The 12,056-nt window shown below is 36.7% G+C and overlaps 1 protein-coding gene across 1 annotated transcript in view; it reads right to left on the bottom strand.

Moving 5' to 3' along the window:
• The window catches only part of LOC131675236 (uncharacterized), a 205,992-nt gene extending 196,570 nt beyond the window's left edge, over window positions 1-9,422 (bottom strand). The window contains exons 1-3 of the mRNA XM_058954146.1: window positions 9,296-9,422; window positions 9,103-9,206; window positions 8,965-9,032 (exon numbers count right to left, since the gene is read on the bottom strand). Of these exons, the coding sequence (XP_058810129.1) occupies window positions 8,965-9,032; window positions 9,103-9,118 (84 nt within the window). The 5' untranslated portion in view covers window positions 9,119-9,206; window positions 9,296-9,422. The remainder of the gene's footprint in view (window positions 1-8,964; window positions 9,033-9,102; window positions 9,207-9,295) is intronic.
• Window positions 9,423-12,056: the final 2,634 nt, after the last annotated feature.

Raw genomic sequence — 12,056 nt, 5'->3', positions numbered from 1 at the left:
TGCAGTCAAAGAAAACTGTAAGCAAAACCTTTACATTTGATCGAACTTGGCGTGCTTTTTTTGGTCTTGGTGATCCAGAATGCCTCCACTGGGAGGATTGAGTCTTAGTCTCGACGTCATAACCGTATACCCATGTTTCGTCACCTGTTATAACCCTGTTGAGTAAATCTGGATCATCGTTGACGTCATTCAGTAGCTCTTGGGCGATGCTCATGCGACGTTTCTTTTGGTCGAAATTGAGCAATTTCGGAACAAACTTCGCTGACACACGTCTCATGTCTAAAACACTCGTCAAAATTGATTGGCACGAACCAAATGAGATGCCAATATCATCAGCAATTTCTCTAATGGTAATTCGACGATTTCCCAATACTATTTTCTTCACTTCTTCAACATTCTCATCAGTTGTTGATGTGCTGGGGCGTCCAGAACGAGGTTCGTCGTCGGTGTCTTCTCGGCCTTCTTGGAAGAGTTTATACCACTTGTGAACATTTTTTTGGCTTAAAGTAGACTCACCGTATGCCACTTTCAGCATTTCAAGTGTTTTGGAACATTTGATTCCATTTTTCACACAAAATTTAATGCAAACTCTTTGATCCATGTTTTTAGACAGCATCAAATCGTGGAGCACGCAAAACACTTCTAACCTTGATGCCTCTCACAAACAAACCAAACATATTACAAAGCTGAAATTTGGAACGTATGTTCTAGACGAGTGTACCGACATAACAAAATAAAAAAGTCGAAGATCGAACGGACGTAGCCCGCTAAATTTCAAAATTCACCTTACTTTTTGATCACACCTCGTATATGTATACCGAAAGCGATCGTAAAGCTTTTATGACAGGAGCCAGTGTCTATGTCTCTCTTCGTCGCGGTCTTGTAGTTGACCCAGGTACACGAAAGTTTCTGGGTTGTTTTTATTTTAATATATAGCCTGGGTAAACTGCAATTTTTCGCTACTGCTGCGACAATAGCCAAAACAAAATAGCATCCTTTTAAAAGATTGGTTGTAATAACGAGACTCTTTAATATATTTTCCTATCGGCGTGCAGAAAATTAGTCTTTTGATGAGTCATTCCTGTGCGGAATGTGCCCACGTGTCCACTTTCATGCGCCTGACAGACGATGCTGGTGTTATATTGTCCTTTATTGGCGGTTGCTACTTATCAGAAAATGCGTGTCACTTGTAAGCACACGGAGAGAAAAACAAGCGAAAGTTTTCCACGTTTCGGGATCACTTCTCCTTTATATTTAGAAAATAATTTATTAGTATGGAACACAGAATCAGACAAGACTACTAACATTCAATTGTAACAATTGCAATGTTACAATTAATGTGTATCAGAGTAATAAAGCTTAGTAATTTAAGTACTTTAATGTTGTATTATAAAATATAAAGTATAATTTACTTTCAATTGTGACGGGCGAATCGACCGTTGAGTTCGCTCGCCCTGTTCGCCTCTCTCTCTCTCTCTCTTCCGCGTGCCTTCCCTTGAGCCGCTGCCAGATCGGTCTCGATTGATTAAAACCGAGTATCGACACACGATGTGGCTTTGTTGCAGGTTTGATTCCTAATTGGCGGAGATGCCTGGCGTTGAAGGGAATGAGAGAGAGCGGGGAGCAGAGGAGGAGAGAGAGAAATAGTATCGCCGGCATGAGTCGCACATGTATGCGTAGCCGGCGGTGCTCGGCCGATTGGGTACCTGTAGGGAGGGGCGCGTAAGACGTCGCGGAAAGCGCGAGATCGCGGCGTTAGTATGGCTTTGACCAGCAACTAATTTAAGAAGTGCGTGAATAATGAATTACTACCGAGTGAACAGCATCGCAGAGGAAGACCAGCAGAATCTACATAGAGATCCACCTGTTGAGGGCTACGTAGTTGGCCCAGCGGATGTGGACTTGCACAGCAGCGCTTCCTCCTAAGGTCAGGTACCCTTTTTCGTTTCTCGGTGCGCGCCTCGATTTCTCTCTCTAAGCATCGTATCGGCCGGACGCTGACGAGTGGCTGCGTGCGTGAATTCGTATCGCACTCGCGGGAACTCGCGGGACAGTTGTAAGGCGATGTTCTGTCTCCTGTACGTTAATTCGCACGGAACGGATTAGCCCAGACTTGGCCGACGCACACGTCAAACGCCGCATGTAAATTGCTGTTTCAATAAAATGTAAATAAATATCCGAAATGATGAGTTTCTTTGTGCAACCTGTCTCTCTCGTAACTAGGTAAATCGCGATTATCGACACTACCGGACGACATAAGCCATCGTTAATTTTCCGCGACGAAGCGAATACGCCTTCCGAACCTTCCCCCTTAAAATAATTTGTGATGCGACGTTGTTCGGGCTTCATTCCCATGCGGAATTCAAAATTATTTACGTACGTGTTACACAATGTACTATGAAATTAAAAAATTAAAAAATTAAAAATAATATTTATTAATTCTATAAATTGCAATATCCAAAACTCTTTTCTGATTTTGATAGAATAAATAGAAATTATTTTACAATAATTTTTTTATAGGTGCTATAAAAAAAAATGTGGTTCAGGTTACAAAGATCGAGAGCGCGTCGCGCTGCGAGCTTCTTGCTACTGAAAATGTCGAAGATTTTACTGCTCGAGATCGTAAACAGTCTTGTAACACGTGTTACGTTTGTGTGAACTTTTCGCGGTGGAGCTCAAGAAACAAAAGAGCAAACGCATAAACTCCTCCCCCCCTGGTCGTCAAGTGAGGGCGCGCTGGCCACTGCTCTGCAGTCCTTTTTTACGCCGTCGGGGCCCGAATGAGCTTTAGTCTGGCTTAGTTCGCGTGCCGCACTATATCGAGCATAGGACACAGAAGCAGTTGGACTTCGGCCGGAAAAGTTGGACACTTGCGATTGTGATTGTGCATTTTGTTAGTTTATCGCAATGGATTTTGAAAGCCTGGATAAGTCGAAAATTTTTACAATGGTCAAGCTTTGTAAAGCACCGGGAAGGCAGTACAAATATGAAAATGTCATGGTGTGCACGAAGTGGTTGCGGCAGTTCGCTTCCGGTTACGTGATATGCTACTTGCCGGACAGCAAGTACAAAGACTGCCTCATGGATCTGGACGAAGTCGACGATAAAGCCTTGAAATGCATTAGGGTAGCAAGTATAACTAAACAATCATGTAAGTGTTTTATACTGTTTTTGACTATCATGAATTCTTTCAATTTTTTCATCACTAGATAATAATTAAAAACATGTAAAAGTTCGACAGATAATTTTTCATTCGTTTTCACTCGCAAATTTGCCATCGGATATTTTAACCCTTTGCGGCATAGTGGTAAGTATACTTACCACCTTTTGGAAATGAGATTTTCATGTATGAAGGGCTCTAATAAATCGTTGCTCACGGGGATTTTTAATATTTTATCCTTCTAATATGTTAATGAATGTATAACTATATCAAATTATCGATTTTTAGTCGCCATTTTTTAAAAAATGGCTGAAAAGTGCACCAAAATGACGATTTTTTAGAAAAAAAATGTGTGCCGCAAAGGGTTAATTCGAATCCGACGGTAAAAAATCGAAAAACGAGGAAAAGATTCGGCTTTTTTCTTCTCATCAACGCGTGCTTGTCTGCCATTATCCTCGCGTACACAATATTTTACGGATGGATATTTCAAAGCTCGGTTTACTTTAGTTTAATTAGTAGCGCGTGAATGGTTTCGTCAACAACACGATCCCGCTTCCATTTAATTGTGAAAATCCTCGTATGTCCGTTTCAAGTTGAAAAAAAATAACAGCACGCCTTGTACAACAGTTTTATAGCAGAGAAAATAAAATACATTAAATACGCGCATCAATGTCTTACGTACATAAATAATAATTGTTACTTCACGTTCACAAGTTTGTCGTACAATTGTCAATGTCAATGTTGTCAATGTTCATTGATCAAATTCATTTGAATAATAAACATCCTACAAAGTACTTGCAATATATTTCACTTTTTTTCAGACTTCGTTACTGAGAACAGCGAGCAGCAGCCGACCATCCTCGCGCCGGCTATAGACATCACCGAAGGGGATGCGACAATGTCTCTCAACTTTCGTTCACCCAGCGAACCAGAGTACCAGCAGCTGCCACAAAAGAAGGCGCGAACTAGCAAGCCAACGAGCCGCCAAGTTGAAAAACGCAACATCACAGCAACGTTTGCTCTCGATACTTTCAGTAAAGATTCGCGCGTCAATATAATCAATTCAAATTTAATGCCGTTTTATTTTCTTCTCAATCAATGCTGCCTATTAATTTTTTACTTTTGGTTTACAGGTGAGCGAGCTACAACCTCAGCATTGCCGTCCAGTGGATTGTCGGCATCCTTTCCCTACAAAGACAACAGTTCCGACGCATCTCACCATTCGATGCCATTAACGTCGTACAGCGAAAGTCCTCGCTCTTGCCAACAGATTCGCTGCCCATCAAACTGCAGCACTAGTAATCGCAAGAGGTTCTATGAAATGATGCTGTATTTCATTTAAGCAGACGAAACAAAGCTAGAAGAGGCAATCAAGCTAATATTGTTATATGCAATTAGTATAAAGAAACATTTACATTTTATAAAAATTTAATCTATTAAAATTGATTTTAATGATTGTTATACTGACTTTTTTTCAGAGGTAGAGCGCAAGAGAAGCTTAAGATTAACAGAGAGGCTTCAACTATTGAAGGCGAAAATAAAAGCTCTACAATCTAAATGAACCGAAAATAGCGATAATGATTTTCCCGAGCTTCCGTTGAAAAGTAAAGGTGAATTGCGTTAGTTTGAGGCTGATCTGTTGCGGCTGCCTCAAAAACGGACCGAGTTTGTATGTTTCTTTTAAATTTATTAACGAATCTTTATTTTTTAATTATTTTTAGTTTATATTCAAACTCTCTTATTTGTTATTATTCCAGATGATGCTGATGAAAAAAAATTTATTAACCAGTGGTCATAATAGCATTTGGCGCTGTTTAAGTATCGTTTTAGATCATCGTTTTGCAAAAGAACGACTCACTATGAGCGGTACTGGAGCTGGCAAAATAGCAATCCAGAATAAAATGTTCTGGAAAAAAATTGCAGGTAAAGTTACTTATAGTCATTAACGTCTCGGTTCACACTTGCATATAATACACCAAATTTTTAAATAATTTTAAATGGAAAAATTTCTAATGGTTTGCCTAACAATTGAATATTCATGTTTGAACAGTTTGTAATAGATGAATGGATGTATGTACATAACTAAAGTGCGACTAATTAATCACGGAGCTTCTTCATTTTTCTTGCAAAAAATAACTGTCAGTTTGGGTTATGAGGCATTAGTTTTCGTCATAAACATCAACATAAATGACGGCTCGAAACAATAGTTGATTTTTTTACTGTTTGCGAAAATCCGGCTCAAAATAGGTGGCTTCAAATTTGATTATTCGCTCCCCATTACCCGGAGCCTTAACTTGTCATTCTCTTCTAATGCATTCAAAATAAAATTCAATTAAAATTAATTCAAAATACAATTTTTATTTTTCAGCGGTGGTTCAATGAAAGCACCAATATCCTTTAAGAAAAGCTGTCGAGAGGGGTAGGAAGTGGAAAAGTGGCCGCGGAAAATATATTCAAGACGAAAAACGACGACTTGAAAAGATCAGAGGTTCGGCAGCTATTCTACCTGTTGTCGGTAACAACGATAATTCACGTGCAGCCGACCAGTGAATCATTTCAAAATAATAATTCAAAATATAATTCAAAATAAAAATGTAATTAAAATTTTTATTAAAATGTAATATGTAATGTATGGCAATTCAAAATATAATAAAATATCGAAAATTACAACTGTTTATTATTTGTTGAAAACTTTCCAATTGCTCTACATATTTCATTATCGTTTCATTCAAAATTCGTTTCCGACATTTTCCGACGTCGGAAAATGTCGGAAATCGGCTACAGCCGTGCAAGATACCGGGACAAATTTCGTTTCTCTGACGTCGCATGGACGTCGCTGAATATCGACTTCAAAAATTGGAAAAGTTGGAAAGCGACGTTGTAACGACGTCTTAGAAAGTATTCGTGCTGATGCATCAAACTGTCCCGTATGATATGACATATGGTCAGATCATATGTATGACACCAAACTTCTATAAAAATTTATAATAAACTTTAGTAATATCAACACTATTATTTATTATAAATTTTTATAAAAGTTTGATTTCTTACATATGATCTGACCATATGTCAGATCATATGTGAGGACAGTTTCATGTTTCAGATCTTTCATGAAAATAGAATACGAGTCATTTTGACTCGTATTTCTTACGTTGGATCTTACATGAGAACAGATTCAAGCATAATAAATAGGGAGCAAAAACATCTTACGGGATCTAGCGATGTTTCTTGAATTAGAACTGATGTAAGAATTTTTAGTAGGGACGTTTTCAGTGTTTCACGAAAATATTGATAAACTTAGAATTAATGTTCATAATAAATCTATCGTAAATAAAACAATAATTGAAACGATTAAGCAACCAGCTTTAATGTGTCCAATTTTCGATAAAAGTTATAAATATCGTCCGACTAAATATCTAAATGATCTTAAACGTTACTTACAAGCAAGTAATTATAATACCGCTTAGTTAGTATGTTTGCTATCACAATCTATAACGGAAGTAAACTCTTTGTGGTACGAATTAGTACAGCGCGAAATAACAAATTTTGAAGATTTCGAGAAATTATTCAAAGAAAAATTTTGGAACGCTGAAATTCGACAAAACATTACACGTGAAATCGAGTTTGGTAAATATTATGGAAACGGAAAATTAACTCGATATAATTATGCGATACGTAAAATAAATTTGGTATGATATAAATGAAAATTTATATGAAGAGGAATCAATAGATAAAATCTCTCGGCATTTTGATAGAGACATAAAAAAGATTTCAGAATTCATTTAAATTTTGTCATCGCTAGACAATGATGACTATATTAGTTCACGCCATGCTTAAAAAGATATCGGGGTAGAACAACAAATAAATAGTATAACTGTTGAAAATTGTAAATCAATTAATAAAAGTAATAATAATAAAATAAATAAAAACAAATATAATACTAATACAAAATCTATTCCACTAGACGGAGGCGTACTTAGTACCTCGTAGGAAAACGCATAAGTGTTGCTTCTCGGAAATCGGATAAATACGAAAGCTCGCAGAGTCTCAACACTAAAATCGGATGATAAATTAAAATCAAACTTTGAAGAATTATTAACAATTTTTGAAGATCCTAGACAATAAATTAGTGGTGAATTATCAAATAATGAAAATAATAATAGGGGCAGACTTAGTCCTGAAATACTTCTTTTTTGGATAATATTCCAGTTAAAGCCTTACTTTATTCGGGTAGCGAAATTTCTGATATTTCAGAAGAATTTTATAATCAAAATTTAAATATTTTCAAAGATCACAATTTTGGTAAGGTAAGCAACATCACAATTTTGGTCTCACTCTCTTATTTCTTTATTTTAGAATTTCACAAGATTTAAAATATGTTTATTACTTTTAAAAAATTTTCTTGAAACAATTTATTTAAACAAGTTAGTTTTAGTTATATAACATCTGATCTAATTAAGAATAAAAAAATCGATGTAACTAAAACACTGGATATCAAAAGTTTATGACAGAACATGAATGTATTAAAAATTACGATATGATATTACTATTGCTTATGATATGACTTTATATGCTAAGTTCTTGAGAAAAAACAAACCATGGATGTTCTGCAAGGTAGGATTATAGTATTTTTTATAAATACAAATTAGTACAAACATACCTACAAATGTACAAGTTTACTTTTTTATGAAATTTTATTTTAAAAAATTTATTTAAAAAAATTTATTTTAAACAATTATGAGCAAGCCATAAAAAAAATAAAAAAAATAATAAAAAAAGTACTTTGTGATTTTAAAAAAGTTTCATTTTTATAGTAACTCAAACAGTACAAAAATATCCTTATGAAAAGATTTGTTATTACAGAAAGGGAGAAAGTATTAATTTATGAATATTCTTTGAATAATATTTTAATTGGTTACGGTTTCTCTATCTTATTTATAAATTTAAGAAAATTATGTAATCTTTGCATTTAGGTTTAGCCACGAATATGCATTTTAATATAAAAAAAGTGATATTAATTGATAGATTAATGTGATAAAATTATACTAAGTAAACAATTTTAGTTTATCAAGTATAAGAATTTCTATTTATATTCTTTAAAATTAGCTTAATATATGAAACTGTAAAGTTAACATAGCTAAAGAAATGAAAAATGACATTTCAAAATTATCTTTGAAAATTTAATTTCTAAATATTTATTATCAAAGTGAATTTCACAAAGTGAGCTAAAATTGAGTCACAGAATCTATATCAAATCAAAATCATTTTAATTAGGTATAATTATTACAAATTCAAATCAGTTTCTCTACACTATAATCCTCATAATAGCTTAGAGCAAAAAGTGACAATTATTTAAATTTCAACTGATATATGTGTCGGGTTTTAAGACATTTTTCAAACAAATTAAAAAAAAATGAATGATATATTTCTAGAGTAGTTGGAGTTTCTCTTAGACAAAATTACAATTTTTCACTAGTGATGTAATATGTTACTTTTGAAGTATACAAAAATTTTCATATATTAATATCTTTTATTAATCTTTGTATAAGATTTTAAAATGTCATAAAAATTTATGAACGTATACATATATATACAGTACCACTTTGATAAAATCAGAAGAATTATGTTCAAACTAAAAAATTAAAAGAAACGTAATTATAAATAAAAACAAAATATTTTCCATATTTTTCATTCAAACTATGTAGAACTACTAATAGATAAAATTTAATAATAAATAATATTTAGCAACAACAATATAACAATATAGTATAATTTACTCAAGAAAGTTCTTATAAAAAACATACATGTTTTGAACCATTTTCTGCCAATGTTGATGATTTTGATCCGGCTTTAAGAACTTTCAGTGTTTTTTCTGTTGAAAAAATATATAATTCAAAAAATTAAATTCTTTCGTTATTAATATATAAACTGAGTGAATCTACCATATATACGAAGCATATTATTTTTATCAACTCCATTAGCTATTTCTTTATCTCCAATATGTATTTTTCTTTGAGGGCACAAATGGTTTTCAAATGGGTACCGTCTTTTGGACATGTTTAAAAAAATGAATAAAAAATATAATAATTGTGGTTAAAATTATGTTCTATAGACTTATAACTATTTTAATATAACCTTTTTATATGATTTTTGAATGTTACTAATAATTTTACTAACAAGATACAGCTACAATATGATCTTTGAATTGCCAGATTGAGCTTGAGCCTCAGGTAAGGCTGGGCCAGCGATGAGCATTCGAAACTTTTTTTCCTATTCGTAACGTATCTAGGTCTGTTGTACACTTGTGGCTGTTCTATCATCATACCGTGTCCGAATTCCGCGTTTTAAGTTCGTTTTGTTTAAAAGAGAGAAAATAATAAAATTCTCAATTGTACAATATGTAGCTATTGTTTGATATAAATTGATGTTTGCCTCGGGAAGTACTGATTATTTATTTTCAAGTACAATTCAATATCTAGCCTAGTAGTAAGAGCAAAAGTTCATAGTGAAATGATTTGAGCGACTTCCTTGGCGAAGTAAATTGCTCTTGTTTGAAATTTTCTTTGTTTTTTGTTGTTAATTGATTTATGATCGTTATTTTGTTATTTTATTAGATGTATAGGAGAAATCACTTTGACACTAATTTAGGGAAAAAGCCATACCGGCATAAAAAACCCTTTTATTAAAACGAAATGGGAAATTACATTGACAGAAACAGCGCGAGAGAGACGTCGCGCAGAGAGCGATGGCCGTTGCCATGCATGCACGCACTCAATCGCCTTACACACAAAGGAATTTTGCAGACAAACAGATTTGCGTTTACTGTCACACACTCCAACCACACTGAAGCGATAGTAAAGACCACGTGAGTGGACGAGAGCCTTGCAATACGTGGGTATTGCAAGCAGTATTGCACGTGGGTGCACGAAACCGTTATTGAAACGTAAAGACGCGAGGGAGCTCCGCACGCTAGACGATGTCGTCGACGACTGCCGGTAACACCGGCAAGAGCAGCCATGCTTGGCGCGAGTGGCGCAGCGCCGTAAGGTGCTGCCACCACGCTAGGCTTAAGGCCTTAGCGCCTCACACACTCTGGCACACAGACACGCTCTAGCTGCGCGCGCAGCTCAACTTAATTTAAAGGTGCATGCCTGAATAAGATACGTATGTGTTAGTACATATATAACGTGTTACGACGTAACACATAGAAAGAGGTATTTTAACAAATATAGTTTTTATTCTCATACTATTTTTTAAAGTATTAAATAGACTTAAGTAGAATTAAGAAAGAGTTAATGTAGACATGTGCGACGAGGGGAGGGGGCGGGGAAAAATAAGTAGTCGGATTCTTCCAGCCTCATCTGCCGCCAGCGGCGCGGTCAGCTGATGATTGCAGCTTTTATTTGTTTATCAGTAATCGATTGTTGGGCGCCAGCTACCATCCTCGCGTTAGGAGGGCGGGTAGCGCTGCAGATCGGCTGGGTTCTGGTCGCTGTGGTTCGGGTGGTTCCGTTATCTCCTTCGTCGTACGTTGACCTCGCGCGGTTACTTATAGGATGTTACGAAGAAAGGGAGCGCGAAGTCCTAAATTGAACGTTCGAGAGAGAATCAAACGGGGGGATGGGTATTAACCACTCACGGCTGCGGCTCGATGGCTAGTCACTTTGTCGAGGCAAAAGGCTCTGGTCTCAGCAGCGGGTAATCGGAGCGGGGTCTCAGGACGCCTCGTTGACGATCCAAAGGCAGTTGAGGATTCAGGTCGACCGGTCACGTGATTTGAAGTGGTGTCAAAGTATCAACGTGTCTGTTAGTCTCGCGTACCCAATCGCGAGCGCTACGGGGATGTGGTAAAGTTAAACAGACAAGATCAATGACAACACTAGTTTAATTAGGATTCGAATTTATTGATAGCAGATTTATTTCCCCGGGTCAGCCCAAGTCAGTTATCTCACGTCGTTCTTCACGCCCACTCATAGTCAGTTGCTCGCGATGGTCTGCCTAATCTAAACTTAATAAGGGTGCGAGTAGCGCACCGTGACGCGACTTCGACTTATTTTCGTGGCGATTGAGCGGAGGTTAGATAACCCGGGTTGATATGCGGGTATTTTCGGGGATTGCGAGGCGATCATATAAGATCGAGCGATATTTATTTATGTGGGAGTTTAACGATCGCGCGAAGGAAATTCGTATTGATCTAACGCGCGCGCGAGGAACTTGTCGGTCATACGAACGTCAGGCGGCACTTATTTGATACGCGAAAACTCACAGAGGTCGCTCTAGGGAAATCGGTGGTAAACTGACGTGCGCATGGGGAATTTGTCGGTCGCGCGAAGGTCAGACGGTGCTCGTTCAATACATGAAAACCCGATCAATCACATAAGAGGATTTGCGTCAACATAACATGCGCTCGAAGAACTCGTCGTCCGCGCGAAGGTCAGACGGTAGTCGTTCGATATTTGGTAATTTACAAAGAAAGTCGCACAAAGGAAATCGGTGGTAAACTGACGCGCACGCGAGGAATTCGTTGTCCGCGCGAAGGTCAGACGGCACTCAATGTATGACGATCTAACAAAGAAAATCGCACAAAGGAAAACGGTGGTGGATAATGCGCGCGTGAGGGATCTGTCGGTTACACGATGGTCAGGCGCTGTCCTTTCGATGTACGGTAATTCGACAAGAAAATCACACAAAGGGAAATCGACAGCAAACTGACGTGCGCGCGCGAGGAATTCATCGTCCGTGCGAAGGTCAGACGGCACTCGATATATGACAATCTAACAATAAGAAATCGCACAAAGAAAATCGGTGGCGAATGATGCGCACGTAAAGAGTTCATTGGTCGCGCGAAGGTCAGGCGGCACTCCCGGTAATACGCGACAATCTAGATTAAATTCCT

This window comes from Phymastichus coffea, unplaced genomic scaffold, assembly GCF_024137745.1.
Source record: "Phymastichus coffea isolate CEN01 unplaced genomic scaffold, Cenicafe_Pcof_1.1 PCOF00001, whole genome shotgun sequence".
Taxonomy (NCBI): domain Eukaryota; kingdom Metazoa; phylum Arthropoda; class Insecta; order Hymenoptera; family Eulophidae; genus Phymastichus; species Phymastichus coffea.
The sequence above is the reverse complement of the archived record's forward strand: the minus strand, read 5'-3'. Positions and strand labels throughout refer to the sequence as shown.